This window comes from Sardina pilchardus, chromosome 4 (assembly GCF_963854185.1).
Source record: "Sardina pilchardus chromosome 4, fSarPil1.1, whole genome shotgun sequence".
NCBI lineage: Eukaryota > Metazoa > Chordata > Actinopteri > Clupeiformes > Clupeidae > Sardina > Sardina pilchardus.
In genome coordinates, this window is record NC_084997.1 from 17961179 (window position 1) to 17983608 (window position 22430).

The 22430-nt window shown below is 43.1% G+C and overlaps 3 protein-coding genes across 5 annotated transcripts in view; 2 read left to right on the forward strand and 1 right to left on the reverse strand.

Annotated features, from left to right (window-relative positions):
- The window catches only part of fhl2a (four and a half LIM domains 2a), an 8990-nt gene extending 6068 nt beyond the window's left edge, over positions 1-2922 (forward strand). For both annotated transcript variants that reach the window (XM_062534408.1, XM_062534407.1), the window contains exons 4-6: positions 337-506; positions 1662-1848; positions 2094-2922. In XM_062534408.1, the coding sequence (XP_062390392.1) occupies positions 337-506; positions 1662-1848; positions 2094-2245 (509 nt within the window). In that variant the 3' untranslated portion in view covers positions 2246-2922. The remainder of the gene's footprint in view (positions 1-336; positions 507-1661; positions 1849-2093) is intronic.
- Positions 2923-3004: 82 nt separating this feature from the next.
- c4h2orf49 (chromosome 4 C2orf49 homolog) lies at positions 3005-6511 on the reverse strand. Its single transcript, XM_062534409.1, has 4 exons — positions 6036-6511; positions 5397-5560; positions 4958-5276; positions 3005-4176 (listed from the first exon to the last, which is right to left on the reverse strand). The coding sequence occupies exons 1-4, from the start codon at positions 6162-6164 to the stop codon at positions 4120-4122; spliced, it is 669 nt and encodes a 222-aa protein (XP_062390393.1). The 5' UTR covers positions 6165-6511; the 3' UTR covers positions 3005-4119.
- On the forward strand, positions 6251-13506 carry mmadhcb (metabolism of cobalamin associated Db). 2 transcript variants are annotated; one of them, XM_062534405.1, is made up of 8 exons: positions 6251-6307; positions 7510-7548; positions 7772-7916; positions 9453-9670; positions 10361-10463; positions 11036-11166; positions 12472-12558; positions 12668-13506. In XM_062534405.1, exons 1-8 carry the CDS (start codon positions 6284-6286, stop codon positions 12866-12868), a joined length of 948 nt encoding a protein of 315 aa, XP_062390389.1. In that variant the 5' UTR covers positions 6251-6283; the 3' UTR covers positions 12869-13506. The 2 variants fall into 2 exon arrangements, with proteins under 2 accessions (XP_062390389.1, XP_062390390.1); XM_062534406.1 differs by lacking the exon at positions 6251-6307 and adding an exon at positions 6734-6834.
- The last annotated feature ends 8924 nt before the right edge of the window (positions 13507-22430 follow it).

Genomic DNA, 22430 nt, shown 5'->3' on the forward strand with positions numbered 1-22430 from the left:
GTTGGTATTTGTAGAGACGTGTTTCTTGAGGCTTCTTGTGAGTAATGAACGTGTTTGTGTTTGGAGCACTTCCTGAGCCACTTAGTTAAGATGGATTCAGCCAATCAACAACATTTCTGCATGGCATCTGTATCTGAGATTAAAAAAGGCGTGAACCTACATATATTGGATTTTCTGCTTGAGGCTAAAGGCCTCATTTTTAACAAATGGACTGATTCTAAAAAACTAAAGTTGAGAGGTGGGATTGTTAAATCAACGTTTTTGAGCAAGCTAATCCATGTTAGCTTTTTGTCTGTTGACCTTTTTCCTCTCATCCTCTCTGCTTCCTCGTCCCAGGCACCAGGAAGATGGAGCACAAGGGCAACAGCTGGCACGAGACCTGCTTCACCTGCCAACGCTGCCAGCAGCCCATTGGTACCAAGAGCTTCATCCCCAAGGACAACTCCAACTACTGCGTGCCCTGCTACGAGAAGCAGTTCGCCATGCAGTGTGTGCACTGCAAGAAGGTTGGCCTTCCAATACATCTGACACATCTGACACATCTGTTACGAAGCTGTTTGACAGTCAGGACAGTGGAGATTTTGGGCCTGAACAGAAAGAAGGAGTTTTGGGGGGCCTTCTCTATAGGCAATAAGCGATTAATCTGTCCTCTATTTTCTCAATCAATCAAAAACTGTAGCTGTTTAATCAGTAAAAGGACAGAAAATGGGGAAACATGTTGATGAGTGTTTCCCACAGCCCAAGAATATGTCCAATTTCAGTAGAAATGCACAAGTTCAAGGAGGTCAAATCAGATCATTTTGAGGTAGTTTTCCTGCCCTAATTGGCAACTGTGGAAGGCGGCCTCCTCTCAGATTGAAGTCACACACAGAGGACAGTCCGGGCAGATGAAGACAGGCACCCAGTCTTATGAGAACATGCCATCACATAATGGTGTTAGGACAAATTATGCCTGAGCACTGTACTCCACAGAAAGCTAAAAATAAACAAGAACACAGTACAGACAAACACGTGAAGGTGGGAAGAAAGCCATGTGTAAATCACATCTAGCGTTCCACTCATGATCGCGGGGACATGAAGGTTCGTCACGGCTTAGTAACCCTCTGTGTTGATGTGTCTCTCTTATCAGCTGCCAATTTTCAAATTTGTTGGCTACCAAGACATGTTGCACAAGTTTGTTGCACAAAAACCCTATGCTCAACAGCAGCTAGTCAATCAGACCCAGTAAGTCAGACAACACTAGTGATGATGTTTGACAGTTAATCAGTTTCATTATACTTTTACAGTCTTGACAGACTGACTTCTGAGATGCCCCTGCAATTAATGTACAGCTCTGGAAAGACACCACTGACATTTGAATGAGTTGACGGTCATATTCAAAATAAAGAGACCACTGCGAATTAGAATATGACTGTCAACTCATTTGAATGTCACTCAGCAACCATAGAATCACGTCAGAAAAAATGTGCAGGGGTCTCTTCGTTCGTTTTTTCCAGAGCTGTCTAATCGGAGCTGAGGGAGAGTTTGGGACCGGTGCCACAGCTCTGAGTTTTTAAGCAAACCCGTTCACTCATGCCTGTCATAATCCTCTCTCTCCGCTCATCACTCACCACTCACCAGCGCTCTTTCCCCTCTCTTCTCCCCATCTCTCCCCCACTCAGCCCATCACCACCGGCGGGGTGACGTACCACGAGCAGCCCTGGCACAAGGACTGCTTCCTGTGCACCGGCTGCAAGCAGCAGCTCTCCGGCCAGCGCTTCACCTCCCGGGACGAGTTCGCCTACTGCCTCAACTGCTTCTGCAACCTGTACGCCAAGAAGTGTGCCTCCTGCACCTCCCCCATCAGTGGTATGTACAGTAGTACACCACACATTTGTCAACAAACATTTGTGTTGGGTCATTATAGCCTATGGGAAGCCCTGAACACTTTAAAAAGAAATTCATTATTAATTGAATAAAATGTAATTAATGAACTGGTTCATCAGTGTAGCAGACATTGGCTAGTCATATTCTATCTGCTAGAGAGGCCTGTGGTCTACCATGAATGCCACTCTCACGCATGAATACTGTATGCCTTTATGAAACTAACCCAGGTCTCGGAGGCAGCAAGTACATCTCCTTTGAGGAGCGCCAGTGGCACAACGACTGCTTCAACTGCAAGAAGTGCTCCGTGTCCCTGGTGGGCCGCGGCTTCCTGACCGAGCGCGACGACATCTTGTGTCCCGAGTGCGGAAAAGACATCTGAAGAAGAGCAGCGACGTTCCCGCAGGACGCGGCCGGCCAACCAATCCACGACCGGATATTCGAAGAAACACTGCACCCTGGCAGCACTATTGACAAATGGTGACAGAGAGAGAGTGGCTGTACAGTATAAAGCATATGCAGGCTGACAAACTATAGCTGACTGACTTGTACTAATCAGTTACATCCTCCTTTTTGTATTTGGCTTCTGCTTGAAAAGAGAGGCTTTTTAACATGCACTGATCTGACACTTTCAGCAACTCTTTCAAATATCAAGTGCAATAGATACCATAGGCTATATTTATGAATACACATGCATATATATTCTAAAGTATAGATCAATATATATATATATTCAGACAGCCTTATGTCCTCGGTCTACAACAACATATGTGAACTTCTGTTCAGTGGCTTTTCCACATTTTGTTGATGTATTTTCGGCGACACTATTTGAGGACATTTAGGGCAGGCAGGGGCAACTTTGACTTTATAATATTTATGACTTATCAGGCTTTGCTAACACGGCATTAGCGCAACTGTCAGTTTTCCTACGTGAACTACTTACACTGTGAAAAAGGACACCACCCTGCTACCATAAGTGCCTTGTTTATGACATTATTCTCAAAATTGAAAAAAAAAAAAACTTGTATTTGAAGATTTAAATAAACTACAGAAAAAAATGCAAAATGTGTGTGAAACTACTTCATAACCCCACTTCTACCCATTCCAAGAACACGGTCACAGATATTTCCATTCACACAGGTTCTTTCAAAGACTTTCAGATTCTTTGTGTAAGTTTATTGCACTAAAAATGCATCAACATTTTCCCCTTTTGCCAATAAAAAAAGAAACCTGAAAAAGGTCTATTCTCACAGTACGCCAGTACTGAGATCTATGCACTGGTTCTTCTTGCAATGGTGTTGAGTTTGCAGCTGTTAATTGTGCAGATATCTTTACTCATTTGGCAGCCCTTAGATCCAGAGCCTTCAACACATAGGCCAGGGAAGAAACTGTATCCTTGGAGAAAAACCAGACAAATTATCATAGCTCAAGTCTGCCTTCTGTGCGATTCTTATCCATCCAACTGCATTAAAAGTTAAAACCGCCTGTAACACAAGAAGCTGATATTGGTGAAGACAGCCAAGGGAGCTAAAAACTACCCACGATAAGATCTAACAGCTGTCATCATTTGTCACATCGTACAGATGGTTCCGTAAAAGCACTCTTCTCAATACACGCACACACAAGCACACATACAGTACACACTCTCTCAAATCTAATCATGTGAAAAAACACATCATTCCACATTAATGTCACTATGAGGGAATTAAAACTAAACAATTTCTGCACAACTAAAGAAGGCAGGTGTGCAGACACTATGGATAGGTAGTTTATAAAATAAAACTGCTGGCACAAATGCTTTCCGGATGAGTCATTCCAGTCTGGACATCACATCACATGCCAACAGCAGACTTCTCTGGTTCCTGAACATCATCCTCTACTCTTTACATGATGTCATTTTACACAGGCTTGGTGCTCAATACAAACTGTGTCGTTCAATAAATAGGAAGCATTGGGGAGGGGGCTTGTGCATTCATCAAGGCATTCAGAGTGAGGTTTTCAGGTGTGGGTCTGTGTGTTGAATCTCTACAGAGGCAGGCTGGCACCAGAAGAACATGCATCAAGACGGGCATGTAGAGATCTCCATACAATCCAAAACTGTCACTCGTGTTGGGAGGCTAGAGTCTGTCTGACAGACACCAGTGGGTGGTGATCCGTCTTCTTCTCTCTCTCCATCCATCTCTCTCTCCATCCATCCATCCATCCCTCCATCTTCAGGGCGGTCTCCTCTGGGAGGCAGCCCCATTGAGCGCAGGGTCAGGGCCACGTTACGTGATGAATCTTCTTTTTCACATCAGGGGAACTTAGCTCCCCCTGCAGGCCAAAGAACAAAATACATTAGAGGGTATTTAGTCACACCAGGCATAAATACCGCAACCTCATCACAAGCATACTGTACATGGACATATAGTAGGGTGGAAAAATGTAAAGATGTGGAACTACATGTGGATTATAGTCCATAAATGATTGATATAAACAATAAAGTATATATTAAAAAAAACATACATGGACATAAAATAGTGCATGCAAAAGTGTTAAAATGTGCTTATGACCTGTTATCAAGTTAATAAGTTATATGCACGGGAGGCTGTTCAGGTACCTCATTTGTTTCTGGTGGGGCCAGGTGTGTTTGAACCTGCCACTACTGTTAATGTAATTAGTGTCTACACGGACCCGCTTGGGTGTTGCACCTAGAGAATCAGCATGTTACGATGTGAGATGATTTTTGCGAGTATTCAAATTTGTATTATTGGGCAAACCATATCAGTGCTGGAGTGAACATGTTAGGAGCGAAATTAAACAGAGGATGCCGTTACAACACAGGAAACGCTCCACCGGAAACAAATGAGGTATCTGAAAAAGCTTTTTGTGCATTTAGCCTATACTGATCAAAGTGGATCTGACCCCGAAGAAGTTCAAGGAAGAACTCATTTTCACCGTATGACATGCCATTTTGTTGTTTCACTTAATTTCACTCCTGCACAGAAAGATACTCCAAAATGCTCTCTAGAACTAATACTCAAGAGTAGCCTGACAATTTCAGATACTCCAATGTTTTTCAACTCTACGCACAAATCATTTGACGCATACTTACACTGCAGTCATGCTCCCCAGGCCTCTTTAAATTAGCTGTGGCTGAATTTGAAACCTCTGACGACGGAGGACCACTGGGACTTTTCTGTGTTGTTGTTGATAATGATGATGATAATGATGATGAAGATAAGAATGAAGAATTTGATGAGGAGCTTGACAGCTTGCGGATGGGGTTGGTCATATTCATTGATGGAGGAGGCTTCAGGCGGTCTGTGGCCCCAGGTGAAGGCAGGGGGTCAGGCTTCTTTATCTTAACACTCCCCGTGGAGCTCCCGTCAAACACAATTAGAGGCCTTTTCCTTCCTGTGTCACTGCTTGAGCTACGGCAGACAAAAGCACACACACAGGCTACAGAATACATTTCCAGTTTTAACATAAATTCAATCTATGGGTGCCACAGTCATATTGATGGAGGAGAAATTCTATGTTGTGTCGGTCACCTGTAACTCTGAGACTGCGAAGACCTCTGCTCCACTCTAGTCTTCTGCATTTTCTTTCCCCAGCGGCTTTTTGGCAGTTCTCGCTGAGGCAGAGGGATGACATGCCGCATGTACAGCTCCCTAAGCTGGTCCTGGTTTCCATCATTGTCCACCTGAATATTCCTCTGAAGTACAAAGTTACAAGTTAGCCTTAGAGAATCCACTCATCTTACATGCATTGTGAGCAGCGTGCCAGACCACAGTGCTAGTGAAAAGTCCTTTAGGAGAGCTAGTGAGTTGCTCCAAAGAGTACGTATGTTGGCACTAAACTACTATAACTCCTACATTCAAATGATTAAAGAATGTGGTGATGCATAGCTTGTTAGCTACACAACATTATTATGCCATTAATAGCTCTTGTTGAGGAAGCATTTGGTGAACTTAAGCAGTTGGTTGATTTATCACATTATAAACTAAGACGTTAAAGGGGTGGGCAAAGGTTAACTGTAACCTCAGCATAGGAAGAACTTCCAAACGATGAGAGAATTATTTTTTTTTAAAAAAACCTCCAGCCAACGTTAACCTAGCCATAGCTATTCCCAATATGATAGATGGCTTATGAAGCTCAGAGGAAGAGCTTTCCTCTGTAAAATTGCGAACCTCATGTAAAATCAACTTCATGAAGTCCTCGGACAGGAGCTCGGGATGCAGTAATAGATCCACAACTGATGGACCTTCGTCTGACTTCTTTTCTTTCCCATGATCACGTCCATGTCTGTGGTTAGCCATCTTGCACTCACCCGACTTGGACCCAACGTGAATCGCTTGTCATTTGTTTTCGCCCATCAGAGCCTACTGCGACATCTACCGTCGCGGAGGCCCTTGAAATTCTCAATCAACTCACTCAGATGGACATGGACTTGAACCACGAGGTAAGTGATTTGAAGACAAGGAGGTAGTCAAATGCACAGCACAGCACCACAGACTGCCATTTAAAACCTTATTTTTCCCCAGAAGGAAGTGTAAGCTCAGTTCATTCTTTGTGAATAATTTAGGCAAGTCAGCAGAAGGAATACTAAAAAGACAGAGCTGATCAAATGATTGCATCAGCGATGCATCCATCGCCAACTAGTAGCACTAGCCACCAAGTAACAAGGGGGTTATCAATATGTATTCTGCTTATCATATCACTGTCCTAACACCGTTAACATTTGTAAAATTGTGTGACATTGTCCCTGAAACGATCTCAGAGAGAACGGCTCGCTCTGCCGACCTGTGCCAAAAAATTCCTCAGCTCCCATCCAATAGAGGGCAGTAAAAGGCCTTTCGTGGGCACGCGAAACCATTACCGAAGCTCATGAAATTTCTTCGAGTGCTTGCGATAAGGCTGGGTGAAGTAAGGTTACATGGAAAGGGAGACTGCTGTGTCCTTAGGACTTCTTTAACGATTTAAAGAGAGGTACGGTAACAGTTCACCATTTCGAACTCCAGCTGATATTGCTATTTTCTTAATGAATTTAGTACAGACATAAGCGTTCCCAGATTCAGGGCATCTCACTTACAGGATGGTAAAGTTGTTGTAAAATGTTAGCTCGTTAGCTAATGACATAGCATCAGTGATTGTCATGCTGTTGTAGCAACCAGGCTAATGTTTCTGAACCTGCTGAAGAACTTGAAGTACTACCTTTCAGATTAGAGCTATTGCGGCAAGTGAATTTTACAGGTGCCTTTAGCGCTTTCCCGTAACGTAAATGAATGTTAAGGACTTGCTACTAGTAAGTTAGTTAGCTAGCTTGCACAATATGTAAGCTTCATGAGGTGGCCCAATGACGTGTTTGTGTTGATCAACGCCCATGTGTTTTTCTGGCAGCCATGCACTTGGCCACTTACACGTAAATAAACTCTGCAGTCCCAAGAAGCACTGACAGCAAGGTGGCCAACCGTTTACTGTAGGTGAAAGTGGATGTAGTTGAGTAGATTTCAGGCTTAGGCAAGTGTGCCTATGTTGGTGTAAAGGTATTAGCTTGGCACTACAACAATATTTGTTCTGTTTGGTTGGTGTAAGACAACCCTCCCAGTGAAGTGTACAGATATTGTTTTATCTGATGATTGAAAACTTGTTTCTCTCTCACAGACTCATAAAAGTAAAAAGAAGCGTGCTAAGATGGCAAATGTAAGTAACTTTATATTTACCAAACTGCATGTCATGTTATTTCCCAGCCATGACATGCATAATGTGCATAATATTGCCTCAGAGATTATATGAAATGTGTCAAGAGTAGTATGCATGTTTGGCATACACATGTGTGAATGTGGTGTGTTATGATGAAAGAAAAGAACTATCAGAGACCGGAGAATTATGTCACCTAAACTAGCTGTGGATTTGTGCTCACCAGGTGATCTGTGGGAGGGCGCGCATGGTGACGTACCTGCCAGGGATCCACGTTCTGGTCCGTCGTGTTGTCGGGGCCAGGTCCTTCTCTGGGGCCGGATCCTCAGGGTCTGACGAGCCCCTTCGGACGATCATACCACCTGACCTGGGTATGTATGACTCTCAAGCCTCTCTTACCTACAGAAGTTCACATCAACTAGGCCTCATGCTATATGCCTTATTCACATAAACTGCTCACAAAAAGTAAGGAAACTTGACTTTGGCCCATTATATCTCCCTTTTAGTAATACCAACCAGTAAAGTGTTTCATATCATTTTTATTGTTGATTTGTCACCTTTACAATGAGGTATAGCTTGTAAGCATAGGGCAATCATGGAATGAGCAACACAAGCAAACGTGTAAGTAGTGCCAACGAAAAATGTGCCAAAATGGCCTGTTATGCTGTTGGAATTCACCTTTGTTACTTCAAGCATTGACGATTGCACTCTCCCACAGAAATGAGGAAAACAAAACATGTTAGGCAGACATTTGTTCATTTTATACTCAGTGTCAGGGTCCTCAGTAGCGTGTAGAGGATCCATATGCAGCCACAACAGCTTGGCACCTTCTTCTCATGCTGGTCACCAACCTGGCTACATTCTGCTGTGGGATGGCATTCCATTCCTCGATAAGGATCTGTTGTTGGTGACCTGGTTTTGTTGGTGACTCTGGCACGTACAGCATGCCCAAGCTGATCCCACAAGTGTTCACGGCAGGCCATTAGATCCTCTTCACTCCCAAATTCTGGAGGTACTCTCTGATGATCCCAGCTCTATGGGGGCGAGCATTGTCATCCTGGAGGATGGCAATTGGTCCCATATTCTGGAGATATGGAATTGCCACTGGCTCCAGAATCTCATCCCGGTATCTAACTGCATGATGATTGCCTTCAATGATAACAAGGTCTGTCTTTCGAGTTAAGGAGATGTCACCCCACAGCAGAATGTAGCCAGGTTGGTGACCTGCATGAGAAGAAGGTGCCAAGCTGTTGTGGCTGCATATGGATCCTCTACACGCTACTGAGGACCCTGACACTGAGTATAAAATGAACAAATGTATGCCTAACATGTTTTGTTTTCCTCATTTCTGTGGGAGAGTGCAATCGTCAATGCTTGAAGTAACAAAGGTGAATTCCAATAGCATAACAGGCCATTTTGGCACATTTTTCGTTGGCACTACTTACACGTTTGCTTGTGTTGCTCATTCCATGATTGCCCTATGCTTACGAGCTATACCTCATTGTAAAGGTGACAAATCAACGATAAAAATGATATGAAACACTTTACTGGTTGGTATTACTAAAGGGGAGATATAATGGGCCAAAGTCAAGTTTCCTTACTTTTTGTGAGCGGTTTATTATGTGCAGTTGTATCACAAGACACCCTAGTAAATAAATAATGTAAAGTTTTTGCTGTTTTTTCTTTTTACATAGTTTAGCATTACCTTTTTTTTCAACATTTCAAACCAAATCACTGATCGGTGAACGATAACAGGCGTGTGTAAGAATACACAGGGAGGTTGTATTTTTCTCTTCTTGCCTGTTATGTGTGAGAACCATCTGTTTATAGGTGCTTGAACTTGTGTGTATAGGTGCTTAAACTTGTGTGTGTGTGTGTGTGTGTGTGTGTCTGTGCGCGTGTGTTAGGTCCCAGGACGGTGTGGCCAGATGAGAATATGGGTCCGTTTGGACCTCAGGATCAACGCTTCCAGTTGCCGGGTAATGTGGGCTTCGACAGCCACTTGGAGGGCACTGCAGAACAGAGGATGAGGACGCTCCCCAGAAGAGTGCCCGATGTGCTGACCGCGCCCACCAGCAGTGACCGGCACCATTTCGTCTTGGCCCAGCTGGTCTCAGAGTTCGGGGTGAGTCTTTTATCGAAGAGACAAACTGGGTGTAATAGTACATTTCTGGTTAGTTGTGCGTCAATGCTTTGAATGCAAAATGGCTTTTTTTGTTATTGTTTTTAGGTAAGGGCTGTTCAGACTGCCATGCTTGTTTCATCTCCAGGCACTCTGACCGTTGCAACATGCCCCGCGTATATAAAAGTGGGGCACACACAGAAAAAAACTGAGCCTTCTAAAAACACAACTTTAAAATTAGTTAAACTTTTGAGTTCGCCCTTCGGCTCATTGCTTAGCTGCCTGCCTTGGCTAAGACAGGGAACTAGCTATTCTATGGCTTCATACTGGGTCCTGAGTACTAATTTCGAACCACAAACATGTAAATGTGAACTGGTACGACAATAAAAATTCCTTGAATCCTATTTAGCTAAATATGCAAAAGAGTACCGCACGCACATCCAAAAAGCGATAAAAACTGGGTGCTGGGCAGACGAGCATATGTCAGGAAAGAGAACAAGATGTCCGCACACCAGAATATGCTCCTCAGTTTTATATATGGTAAATCACCACATGTAACGTTTCGGCCCCTAGCCCTTCATCAGACATTCAATCATATTTAGCTAAATATGACATCATACTGTAGCAACAACATGTGTACATGATCAATTTCCGCTGTAAGAGATGGACTAACCTGTGCTGTTATGTCTCCAGGGCCAGGAATCGCCACCAGGGCCTGTTAGCAAAGTGGACCAGTACTTCGATAACTCTCATGTGGAGTGTGCCATACAGTTGTGTCCCGAGCTGCTGAAGAAAGGTGAACCATACATTTAATTTTGTTTTGTTTTATATATGTTTACTGTTGGTTTACCTTTCAAAAGGTAAATAAAAATGTGGGTAATGAAGATATAACCTTGTGTAATCTGAAATTGTTCAGAATGACCACAAGAGGGCAGCCTAATGTTAGCAAGCTTAGCACGCTCAAATGAGTGGCCATAGACTCAAATGCTGATAGAGGGGAATTTCCTCACACAGTTTGGTGTAAGAAATAACACATATGGTGACTGTCTATCGGAATGCTACGCTGTAGAGTAGGTCTTTGTTGACCCTGGGTGAAAAAAATTTCCTTAAATGGCAGCTTTCATTCTGTACAAGGAATGAATGACTTGGTTTGGGCAGTATGATGAATCAGTGTGATTGAAAAGAGTAGACAACAGCATTGCAAAACCAGTAGATGGCAGAATAGTTTAATGTTCAGACAGTAATTTAAGCCATTACAGCTTTCTGAAGCTCAATAACCATGCTCCTCCAGTTTGACTCCACAAATCAACATTATAATTTAAGATTGTCAAGAATTCTTTTTTTGTTTTGTTTTCCCTCATATTCCAGATTTGCAGTTAATGTTCCCGGAAGCTCCCTCAAACAGCATGATGGTGGTGACTGTGACGCAGAAGACGGAGAATGACATGACGCGGTGGTGTGAGGCCGTGGAGGTCGAGCGGGAACAGCTCCTCTCCCAAGTGAGTCTGCCCTCCCAGGCTCTCTGCTTGTCAGAATGAAATAGTGTGCAGCGCTGGGTAGCATTGCTATGAACTAAACACATAACTTGTGTCTTTTAACTCGGATGCTCTCAAGATGCTATTTGTCCACCTCAATATGGTTAGTTTTAGACATGTTGTAAATGTGGCACAAGCCTGTCGGTGAGAATGTTGCCAGAGCTTAGAGCTTAGAGTTTTTTTATGGCCGTCCTCCACTTAAAAAATGGCAGTGTTTAGGTTGGGCATTCCCCTGGAGATTTATATGTTTAGTCCCGCATGGACCCAACAGATATTTCTTTCTTTTGTGTACGCCATACTGTCACGTCTGCACCACCTCAGACTGATTTACATCTCCGACGGTGTCTAGGCGCCTGGCCCAATAAATTTGAAACCTGTTGGCCTGTTTTGGTATGGATTCAGTTAGCATTCCTGCCAGAAAGCCTTGGAAGGACTGGAACGACAGAGAGCTTTGTGTTACGAGGACATTGTGACAATTACATTATTTGTGAGGACTAGCAAAAAATATTTCAATAAAGGAACAGTATTTTCTTTTTTTATGATTATCACTTGGCAGATGTTCATTGGTATGGAAAGCCAAGTGCATAGATTAATTAGGTAATGTTTGTTAATAGTTGTTCATTTGACCGCAATAAGCCTTCAAAAACTCTCAACAACTAACATAGTTAAGCGCCTTTCGAATTTCAAAATGTTTGAAGAGGCGGAGCTGCACCTGTAAGATGTATGACAGAATCTCACACGTGAGAACTTCATTTTTCAAGATAATTGATTGGTCAGTAGTCTGTAGGATTGGTCAGAGGGCGGTAGTTTTTCACGATTTGAGCTATAACTTGCTCCCGACCAGGTTTAGTTGGCAACATAAGACACCATGGTGATACAGCGGCGCTAAAACAGATCCACTTTCGTAGCTTTGAGGGCAACATACCTCGCTAAGCCACTAATCGAGCTTCGTAGGACACCCCACTGGTGTCAGTGTTAGCAGACATTGCGTGAGTCCACAGTGTGTGTCTGCACCGTCTACGTTATTCACCGTCTGCTTAACAGCAACATGTCTGGGCTTTTGCCTCATCAGTAAGCGGTTCATTCTCTGCTGGCCCTCCCCATGACTTGTTAGGCAATATATTTGTTTAAGGGCAGTCTGTAAGGATTAAAGTAAATTGTGATGAATTGATATTTAATCCATTGCTTCACTTAATTTGTGTGTGTTTTTTGTTGCTGTTTTGTTTTGTTTTTATTTAATTTAACAAATTGCTTAATTTATTTTCACAGTTTATTGAAGGGGCCAAGGAGATCTGTTATGCTTTGCAGAAAGAAGGTTTTTGGGCAGACTTCATAGACCCTTCCTCAGGGCTCGCTGTGAGTTAACACCCCTGCTGATTGGTTCATCTCCCTCACACACACACTCCTTTTTATTGAATTAACGTGAAAGTCAACTTACTTTTCCTCCTGTTTGTCACATTTGTAGTTTTTTGGCACGTACACCAACAACACGCTGTTCGAGACGGACGAAAGGTATCGCCACCTGGGTTTTCGCATCGAAGACCTGGGCTGCTGCAAAGTCATCAGTCACGCCCTCTGGGGAACACACGCGTTCGTCGGGACGGTTCTCACCAACGCACCTGCGCACAGTCAGGTCATGAAGAAACTACAAGGCAGCCAAGAGTGAAAGGACCACTTGCGGAAGTCCCAGGATGTCCTATCTGTGTCCAGATATGCTGTGGTTGGCACAGCATTCATAACTCCGAAGAAAATAAATCAAGGCACAGTTTAAAGTGGGCCTTTGCCACTTAGACCGTCAGATTTTCAGAGACTTTTGCCTGTACACTATATGTAAAAACTTGAAAAGTGTGTTTGAATTAGGTACCCCGATAAGCTGTATTAAGCAGAAGATTACAATATATTTATTTTTATTAATACAAGTAACTAAGTGATATATATTACGTGTGATTGTTTTGTCTCTGTCCGACATGATTAGTCCATGATATTCCATTATTAACGGAAGTTATTGTGTTGTGGCTGTGCGTGTGATCATCCTCCCTAGACTGAACTCTCTCACCCTGGGTCTGGAATGGCTCCTGATCCATGCTTTCTTAAAAGAAAAAAAAACATCCAATCACATTGCCTTTTACCTCTTAGTTCGGTTGAGAGCTCAGCTGTTGTGTCTTGGTGCTCTGACATTATGTTGTAGATAAGAGATTTGACTTGATGCTGACTAAGTCTGATTGTGGGGGGACGTTGTAAATTTTATGGCAGCTTTTGCTATACAGGTCCACGCTATAGAGAATAAAGAAAAGTATTTTGTCACGTTATGCCTCATGTTCTTTTACAAAAGGTGAAAATAAAAGTGAGGAACCTTGACTGCTAAAGTGTTAGAATTGTATTGATATAGAGAAGAAGAGAAGTGAATTATTGAGATTTAGTACCTAAAAGTATTGGCATTAATATTTTATAAAACTGGTTTTGATGCCATGAGAAAACAAAACACATCTACATAGCTATAAAAGTAAGCATGAACACTTGTAGTGTACATCAGACAATAAGCATTTGTCAATTGGCTAACTAAACAAATAGATGAAATAGAATTTTAAATTAGAGGAAACAAATTGAATTCCAGCTTTTAAATTATGCAGATGTCCATTAGCTACCACCAAACACTTCTACTACAAGGAACCCTGTGCCCCCTGCTCCATGACTAGACAAGAACCACTAATACCCTGCTCCCAAAACTCACACACAACCCTTACCGACGGGTCCGAAACACGCGAGCGACGGATTAGCACGGGGCGAGCCCGAGATGTCTGGACACGGGCTATTGTGGGAGGGCGGCACCAGCTGCCATGGCTGAGTGTCTCTGGGGCCACATTAGCATGTATTAACCCAAACGCAGCCATCCCCCGGCAGATGGGCACCTCATCAGTCGCACCCTGGGCCGTGATCACACCCACGTGAATGAGGACAGTACAGCCATTTCCATGCATTGAAAAAATGCAGCAGAACTCTTTAGTCCCTTTCCCACATAACTTCTAGAAGTTACCCGGACATATTTACCCGGATAGAGGCACGACACGACGTTTCCCACATGAGCTTTGTGTCCGAGTGAGATACGGGTAATTGTGTTCACACTAGACCCGAGTAGGAGCCGCGAGGGGTGGGGCAATGTCAGCACTTGCAGAGGGAGGGAGATGACGCTAAATAAATGCGTTGTTGTGCTGTGTTGCCTGGATGATGCGAAGTTACATCAGATCCAAAACATCGTGAAACAACAGAAGTAGCTGCTAGTTAGCTCGCTAGTCAGCGGGAGCTAGCATAGAGGAAAAAATAGCTAACGCCAGGACCACAGTATAAACAAAGCTCTAATTCAACCCTCTCTGGTATAAACATCCAACACAACAGATTAATAGAAAATAATGACACACCTGGAAAATATATAAACAGCCCACAGAGGTCTGAGGCTCCTTCCCAACTCCTACAAAAAGCAACAATGCTAAATAACAGTGACGTTAACTGTTAGCTGTTAATTGCTAACCACTGTAATAAACAGCTAGATGCAAGCTAATCGACAACACTTCAAGCTATTCACGTTTGCAAGGATAATCCTGCCTGTCCCGCAACAAACACAACAACGTAATTGCAGTTTAAATTTTTATTGTACGTACACAAATGTCACTGTTTTCTGTATTCCGGTGTTCTCGTCTGTGTTGTTCATACTCGTAGGGCAATGTTTATCGTTACCATGGCAATTTGTACTTTCTGCCTCGCGCTGCAAGCAGGCTGCAAGGGCGCATTTCTATACGTCATCGTTACGCCCCCCATCTCTACCCAGAACTGTGCCGGCTGCGTTCCCACCTAAGCGCACCCGGGTAACATCTAGAAGTAGTACTAGGGGGCTAGTAGGGTGAGTTCCGGGTAAGAAAATACCCGAATTTTGCGTTCCCACATACAGCCACCCGTTTGATATCCGTTTGACATCCGGATGTCTCGCTCATGTGGGAAAGGGACTTTTGATTGCTACCTCAGGCACATGAGATGGAAGTGGGGGAGCCTCAGAAGAACATCATTCTTTTAGAGAACTTTCGATGTGGAGATCACCAAGATATGAAGCTTTCCATTTTCAGCTTAATTTCAACTACACATCATTATGTTGAAAAGTCAATAGGAGACATGTACTTACAAGAATTACAGTTTTGCCAATTGCAATGGGGAGCTTTGCTATACTGGAGCAATAACATCAGAACACCATGAACTTTATGGTACATATAAAATAACTTTGGGTGAGTGGAGAAATCCAAGCTGAGACTTAAAATGTACTTATATTCTGTTTTAGTTTTCTATGCAGCCATGTGTATTTCTACATTCCCTGTTGAACCTCTGACTGTTTCTGCTGGATTATATTGCACCACATCTGGTATACAGCCTAGTTTGGTCTGGCTTATGAATGAACCCATGTTTAAGAGGACTAATTCTGTCTCATAAGGTAGGTGTGACAGTGTGTGGGCCAACAGACACCCAACTGACCCCAATACTCACACTCCAGAGACCAGGCAGGGGGTAGACATCTTAACAAGATCTTCAATGTCTCATTGGAAACCATGAATAGTTAAATACCAGCAAGATTGCATTCATGAGTCATAATACATGAAGATAGCTTCACAATGAACCTGCACAAAATCTGTGTATAATTGTATGCTATCACAACCTGTTATCCTTAATGCAAATTAAATCAAATTGAATTAGAAATCAATTGGAGGCAGGTTTCTGGTATTTCTAAGGAAAACTGACTCGCCTGAACAATGCAAAAGGTCAAACATCTTCCTGAAACTTATCACAAGAACATATTATACACATGACTATTTGATAGTACATTTTCAACAATCAATGACAATCATTCTATTAAATATCACTTTAAAGCTAAAATCAATAGATAGCTTATTTGCAATTGTGCCAGAGTGTGCTTGCATGCAATAGCCTTGTTGACTGGTATTATTACCAGTCAGTTGCACCAGATGAACTGCTTTGACATTGTGGGCACATCAGACACATGCGTGTGACTGTGGGGAGTTGGAAAGAAGCAAACAATGGTCAATTTAACACAGTCTGTCTAGGATTTGGGCATTTGCGTGCAATGATCATTCCAACTTCTTAAGTCTGGAGACCACTAAGGTCACTTCACAGCACCTTTTGATTGACAGAGCTTTCGATTGGTTGTAATTGTCTTTTAGCAGCTCCATTTAACTTTGTCTTTGTTTTAGCGAGCCAAACTTCTCAGCTCAGTGAGAATGTGGTAGAGCCAGCGTCACCTGCTGAAAATATCAAGGATTCACAAAAACTTACCATAACTCTCAGAGAAAAATCATTTCATATCAAAGACTTTCAAATATGTGATGCAGATGTGTTTGTTTTGTATTTATTTTGCTAATGTTAAGTGGAAAATAGTAACCAATCATACTTTGTGATGAGCTTCCTGTTATTTAGGTTTATTGATTATGTATTGATAAAATAAAATGAAGTAGACAAGCCAAAAGAGAGCTATGTAAAAGGCAGCAATCATTTGTACCATGAAGTTTGACAGACTGGATTGTCTGTCTGAAGTGACTAAGCGTGACAGGCTTCACAACTCTTGTCTGAAAAGAGCACTGAAGTGAAGATGTCACTGAATTAATATAGCAAGCAGCCCTAGTGTTGACAGATCAGGACGTACAGTAAGGTAACAATAATCTAACATGATTGGCCTGCTGTAACAAAAACATGAGACATGCACGAAACTCCAAACCAACAAGTTGATCTGGTTAGTCAGTGCGAAACCTGCAGTAAGTTTCGGAAGGCCTTCATGTCATTGCCTCGTCTCGATTCCTCTCACTATTGTATTTCGATTTAATAAAATGATCTTAGTCCCGAGGTTCAATGGCCTCAAATCAAGAGTGGGATTGTCATTTTTATAGAGATATTTATCTCCACAGCCGTATGTTTGGGTGAACGTGTCCGTTTGAACGTTGTGTACTTGAAGAACACTTTAGCCACAGCCAAACATGATTAAGACGAGTGACGCTAGTGCTTGTGCTCTTGTTTCCTGCTTCAAGAATAAAGGTGAAGAAGGTCACAGCTTTACTGAGGTGAGCACATTGCTAAGGTGGTCTAAGGCAGACATCGCGCTCTAAATGTTATTCTACGGAAATCCTTTACTTAAACATGGTACATAATTGCTAATGGAAGATTTGGAACAGTCTGCTTTGAGTCAAAGGGCGACTAAGGTATGGGAGAACACCTTTGGTCATTTCAATCATAATATATTCACTCTGACTCTATAATGAAATTCAGATCATATAAGAATATGCAGGGCAGTCAATCCAAATGTAACTGAGGTGATATATCTAGGTCAGGCATGGTGCATGTCCGTTTGGACAAGGTCTCAATAATTTATAAGAGTCGCTTGACTTGAATATTTTTACGTCAATGAATTGCAGTTGCAATATGAAGAAATGACAGAACCAAGATGAATTTACCAAGAAATGTATCTGCTCAGAGTGTAACCACACAGATTTTCGACAGAACAGTGAGCAACATATGCAAGGTAGGAGTCCTAGTCATCAATCCTCACAAGTTATCAACATAACATTTCAAAGAACTTGGGGGTCCACGGTCCGAATTGTAAGACAGTGGAAAATCTTCACAGCCAAGAATTTGACCTTGATGTTCACCTCGGTGTTCACATCTGTACACAATTGGCTGTGATCAAACAGAATTAGTACCACGGAACCAGAACAGATGTAGCAAGCATGTCCAGAGTGGCTGGTGTCATGGTGCTCTCAGAGATGACTGACTGCACTCTGTTCACTGCCTGAACAACATGAGCACATATGGTGATTCCATGACAAATCCAAACCTTCAGTAGAACACTGGAGCACATTCGTCGGCACACACAGGAGCATATCTGCAAAATCCAAATGGGATCAGGTGTTCACCTGACACTCTCGCAAATGTCTTTTCTCTTTTTCTTTATCGGCCTATTTGTCCTTTTTGTTGTTTTGTTTTAATTGTATAATTGTTCATTCATTCATAAAATGTATATATTTTCTCTGATCTGTGAGGCTTTCGAGCGTTAGGCCATCCCTTTTCATTTTCTCTCAAATGTAAACTCAGTCAATCATCAGTTGGGAGTTTTCTGCACATTGAAAGATAAGAAAACCTAATTTCCCAGATCGTAGGAGTACGGTATAAGAATCCTTTTAGTCATAACCTTTATCGTGGAACCCTCTAATGGTCACCTTCATTTCATCCATTCTACTTCCCATCCTCTGGGTCTGTGTAAAGCTTTGGCATGGACTGCAGATGATGAACAGGCTCTGTGTCACAGGTCTGTCCAGAACAATGGAAGATTCCCATAACTCATCGCTCAGCACTTTCCTGTTTTTAGAAACAGGCTCCGATCGAGAGTGCGTTTTGCCAGGGAGCACTGGGATGAATGTTATTCTTGGGCAGTGCCAAGCCGGGACAATGTTTTAACCCTTGCCTCGATCGGTTCACCATGGCAACTCGGGAGTATTGTGCACTATATATGAGAGCATATTGGTTTGGGAGCTTGTAGATGGCCTTGTTCAGCCAAATAAATTGAAGCCAGTGTAATCCTAGTGCCGTTTTCATTCATGCAGTAATCTAATTAGTAATCCTGTTAGGCTTTCAATTCAAGAATTTCACTCAATTAACAGGAGACTCAGACTGGGGATTTGCAATGACTGGAGAACTTGGTCTTGGGGAAACAATGAGTGAAGCTCGGCTACACTGGTCAAGATCAAAGAGGGGTAACTCCGAGGGTCATCTGGCCGTCGGTGAAAAGACGAGTCGTGGAACTGACCAGAGGCACAGATGAATTGAAAGAATCACATTTTTAAAAAAGCCTTACTGACTGCACGTGAGAGGAAAACCTTTCGAACATCCTGTAAAATCTCCACAGTCCTCGTCCAAAGACTGGGTCATTTCCCACGGATCGGCCAGGCTCTCTTCCTTACTGTCAGCAGCTTCCCTTGCTGTGAGTCTTTGGCACATATGTCATCTGCTGAAGCGGGTCCATCTCCGCCCAACGGTCATCTGCTGTCATCAGACCTCCACCTCACAGACACTGTGGATGAATGGATCTGAATCTGAATGTCAGATACTGAATCTGACTGTCAGATACTGAATCTGAATGTCAGATACTGGCCTTCGGGACTTTTGTGGCGTCTTCACAGTATCATTTGAAAAGACCCCATCTTACGTAGATCCAGTCTAGTGCTAAAATTGTTTACCTCATAAATAATTGTGATGGCAAGTGAGGTGATGTGTTCACATCTGCAGAGTTTGTTATGAGGTGTATGGAAAACATACTCGCAAAGACACATATAGCTCGGTAATCTCACCTGGTTTGCAGCTGTGATCCGTTCCTAATCCTCTGCATTCCGGCCGGATTCTACAGCTGTGTCCAGAAGAGTACCCCACACACACATGCACACACACACACACACACACACACACACACACACACACACACACACAATGCACACCCACCGCATCTGAAGCATTCCCTTGGATGATCAGCGACTTATCAAAGCTCTGCAGTTTCGGGCTAACTCCACATTCCATTATGTGAGGACACAGGCCCATTCTGGCTCTGTGGACAACCTGGATAGCACTAAAAGAACCACATCATATACCAGAAGGGAAGTTAACTGTTGCAGACTAACCAGATCTGTAGGCCTTCCTTCATTGCAGGTAAATAAATCTGCTTCATTGATATTTGTCTCTGAGTCCTCATCGAACAGTCAAACACAATGCAATGTCTGGATGATGTCTACTGCCACATTAAACTTCTTAGTGCACAAAACATTATCATCATTATCATCTTAGTATGGCCACTCTGGCTGTGCAATCTGTGATGTTTCCTCTATGGTAGTAATACATTTACACACAACACGTTTGCAGCTATTCTCTCTCGGTGACTGTCACAGGTCGGCCCTCTTTTCCCCCTAGCGTGAGAAGTGGCCCGCCGCCCGTGTCTGTGCCATGGCTTAGCCAGTGCAGGGGGTTCCGTGGTCCGATAATTAAAATCTCCGTGTGGCAGTGGCGGGACAAGGACATGCGGCCCTGCTCCCCGACAATGGGGGTCATTCATCTGGACCCATGGCCAGGCATCTGCGACCAGGCCCGCGGTGACTCAGAATCATTAAAAACACGTTACTGCTCATCTGGAAACAGAACCGCGGTGAGGAAATTTGACTTTTATTGCCCACGGCCCTCTCCACGGTTTGCAAAAAAATGGATTAGCTTTGGGTAAGGGTGGTGGTGGGGGTGGAAAAAAAACCTTGAGATGTTGTGATGCTGTTTTTTTCCCCCCTCCTTCCAACTCTCTTTTCTTTTCAGTAATCAAAATGTTGGAATGCCCCAAACACAGATTAGGGAGTTTGTTTTCCCCTGCCTCGCTGCCCAGCTCCTAGACACAACTTTCAGAAGGAGGCTTAGGACCTAAGCTTAGGTAACACTGAAAGCTGCAGCTCCCACCCTGGCTGGCAGTGGGTCATGTTAAATGGAAGAATGCGGAGAAGCACTGCAAATAAACCACTCGAACATAAGACGGAATGAAAGCGTGTGGCTTTGGGGAAAGTCCTTCAACAGGACTTACCTCTGAGACTGAGAATAGCCCAGGGTCACCTTAAAAAACGGCCCCTCCGCTCGATCCAGTGGAGGGTAATCGCTTCAGAAGGAGCTTGGCAGTAATTCAAGACAGCAAACTCATTGTGGACTTGTGTCTAGGAACGCACTGTGTTTTCATGGTCGCCTCCATAAATCCACTCGGGCCATTTTCTGTTTAGTTTGCAACCAGAGACGTCTCTTCTTTAACCATAACCAGAGTGAAAGAGCAGTCCTGTGTTTCTGGACAATGCTCACCTAATCGTTCCGCCCCGCAGTCCATCTGTGACACGGCCTGGACAAAAGGCTCATGGAGATGACCTCTGACCCCTGAGGCCCGCGTGCCAGAGGACTCGTGTTTCCTTATCGTTGGCCTTTGGTCACATTAAAGATGCCTCATAAATCATCTGATCCATGAATTCAAATGGTGTCAAAACAAATGCTGCGTTCAAATACATCATTTGATTGTAGGTTCATTGCATGTCTGGTGGCATGTGAGTTTCATATTGATTGTGAGAAGGTGGCGTATTGGAGCGTTGTAACCCTAAGAGCAAAATTAAAACCCTAAGTTCTATGGGAACAACTATAAATACCATGTAGATAGCTCGAATACACACTATATGTTAGTTTAAAATATGTTTGTGGGATTAATATAAAGCACTAGTATGTCACCATGAAGTACTGATAACATCTAATTCTAAAATTAGATTGGAGAGTTGCTTTTCTTGATTAAAAGGCAATTGAAATCAGACGACTTCAGACATTGGTTATGGCTTATGGTCTATATACATTGGATGTACAGTAAATGCAAGGCCTTTCATAGACAGTGATGCTACCTCAGAAAAATGTCTCTCCTTCATGCCAGATAACAGATGCTATATTACCAGCAGTACTGGGCCTCAAGGTCTTATGATTTAATGAGTCATACTCATTACTATATATTATCAAACTTGCCTTGCCGAAGGCAATGGAGGAATGGAGACTCTTCCAAGGAGACATTATTCATGCCCACTGCTCTCGTAATGCAGTGGCATTAGGGCAATCCTGATATCTTATCAGGAAAACCTAAATTAGTCGATGATGGCAGGGCTTTTGCAGCGTTCCTGGTAGTCATGCGAGTGTCGTCACAATTTTTTTTTGCCATTTACGATCCGGGAGAGGGCAACTGTTGGAACAACAGGGCAGATTTATGTGCATTAGACAGGGGCCGCAAGTGGAAAATCTCTCATCTGTGGAAAAGTGCACATGGAAAGCAGTAGGGCAGCAGGGGGATATCTTTTCACAGGACAGAAATAGCAAAATACGGGAATGCAGAGTGGTAGAATATACACAATGTGGGTCAACTGAACTACCGTTTAAACTACACTGCTCATTAAATCACTGACAAATAGACTCACAGTTCAGTAGCCATGCTTAGAATAGTCTTTGTTTGAAAATGGTTATTGTACATTCAGGACAAATATGAGGCATGTACATTCCTTCCTGTCCCCCTTTGTCTGCTTCTTTACCTCCTTCTCTTCCTACCACTATCTCCATGCCTACGTCTGACTTAAACTGTTTTTAGTTACCTA

Excerpts from the sequence above, each read along its gene's own strand:
- mmadhcb (XM_062534405.1), top strand. The coding sequence starts at position 6,284 with ATGGACATGGACTTGAACCACGAG. Across the intron at positions 7,549-7,771 it reads AGCGTGCTAAGATGGCAAAT|GTGATCTGTGGGAGGGCGCG; the intron begins GTAAGTAACTTT and ends TGTGCTCACCAG. Across the intron at positions 12,559-12,667 it reads ACCCTTCCTCAGGGCTCGCT|TTTTTTGGCACGTACACCAA; the intron begins GTGAGTTAACAC and ends TCACATTTGTAG.
- c4h2orf49 (XM_062534409.1), bottom strand. The coding sequence starts at position 6,164 with ATGGCTAACCACAGACATGGACGTGATCATGGGAAAGAAAAGAAGTCA. Across the intron at positions 5,277-5,396 it reads TCGCAGTCTCAGAGTTACAG|CTCAAGCAGTGACACAGGAA; the intron begins GTGACCGACACA and ends TGTCTGCCGTAG. Across the intron at positions 4,177-4,957 it reads CTGGGGAGCATGACTGCAGT|GGGGAGCTAAGTTCCCCTGA; the intron begins GTAAGTATGCGT and ends TTTGGCCTGCAG.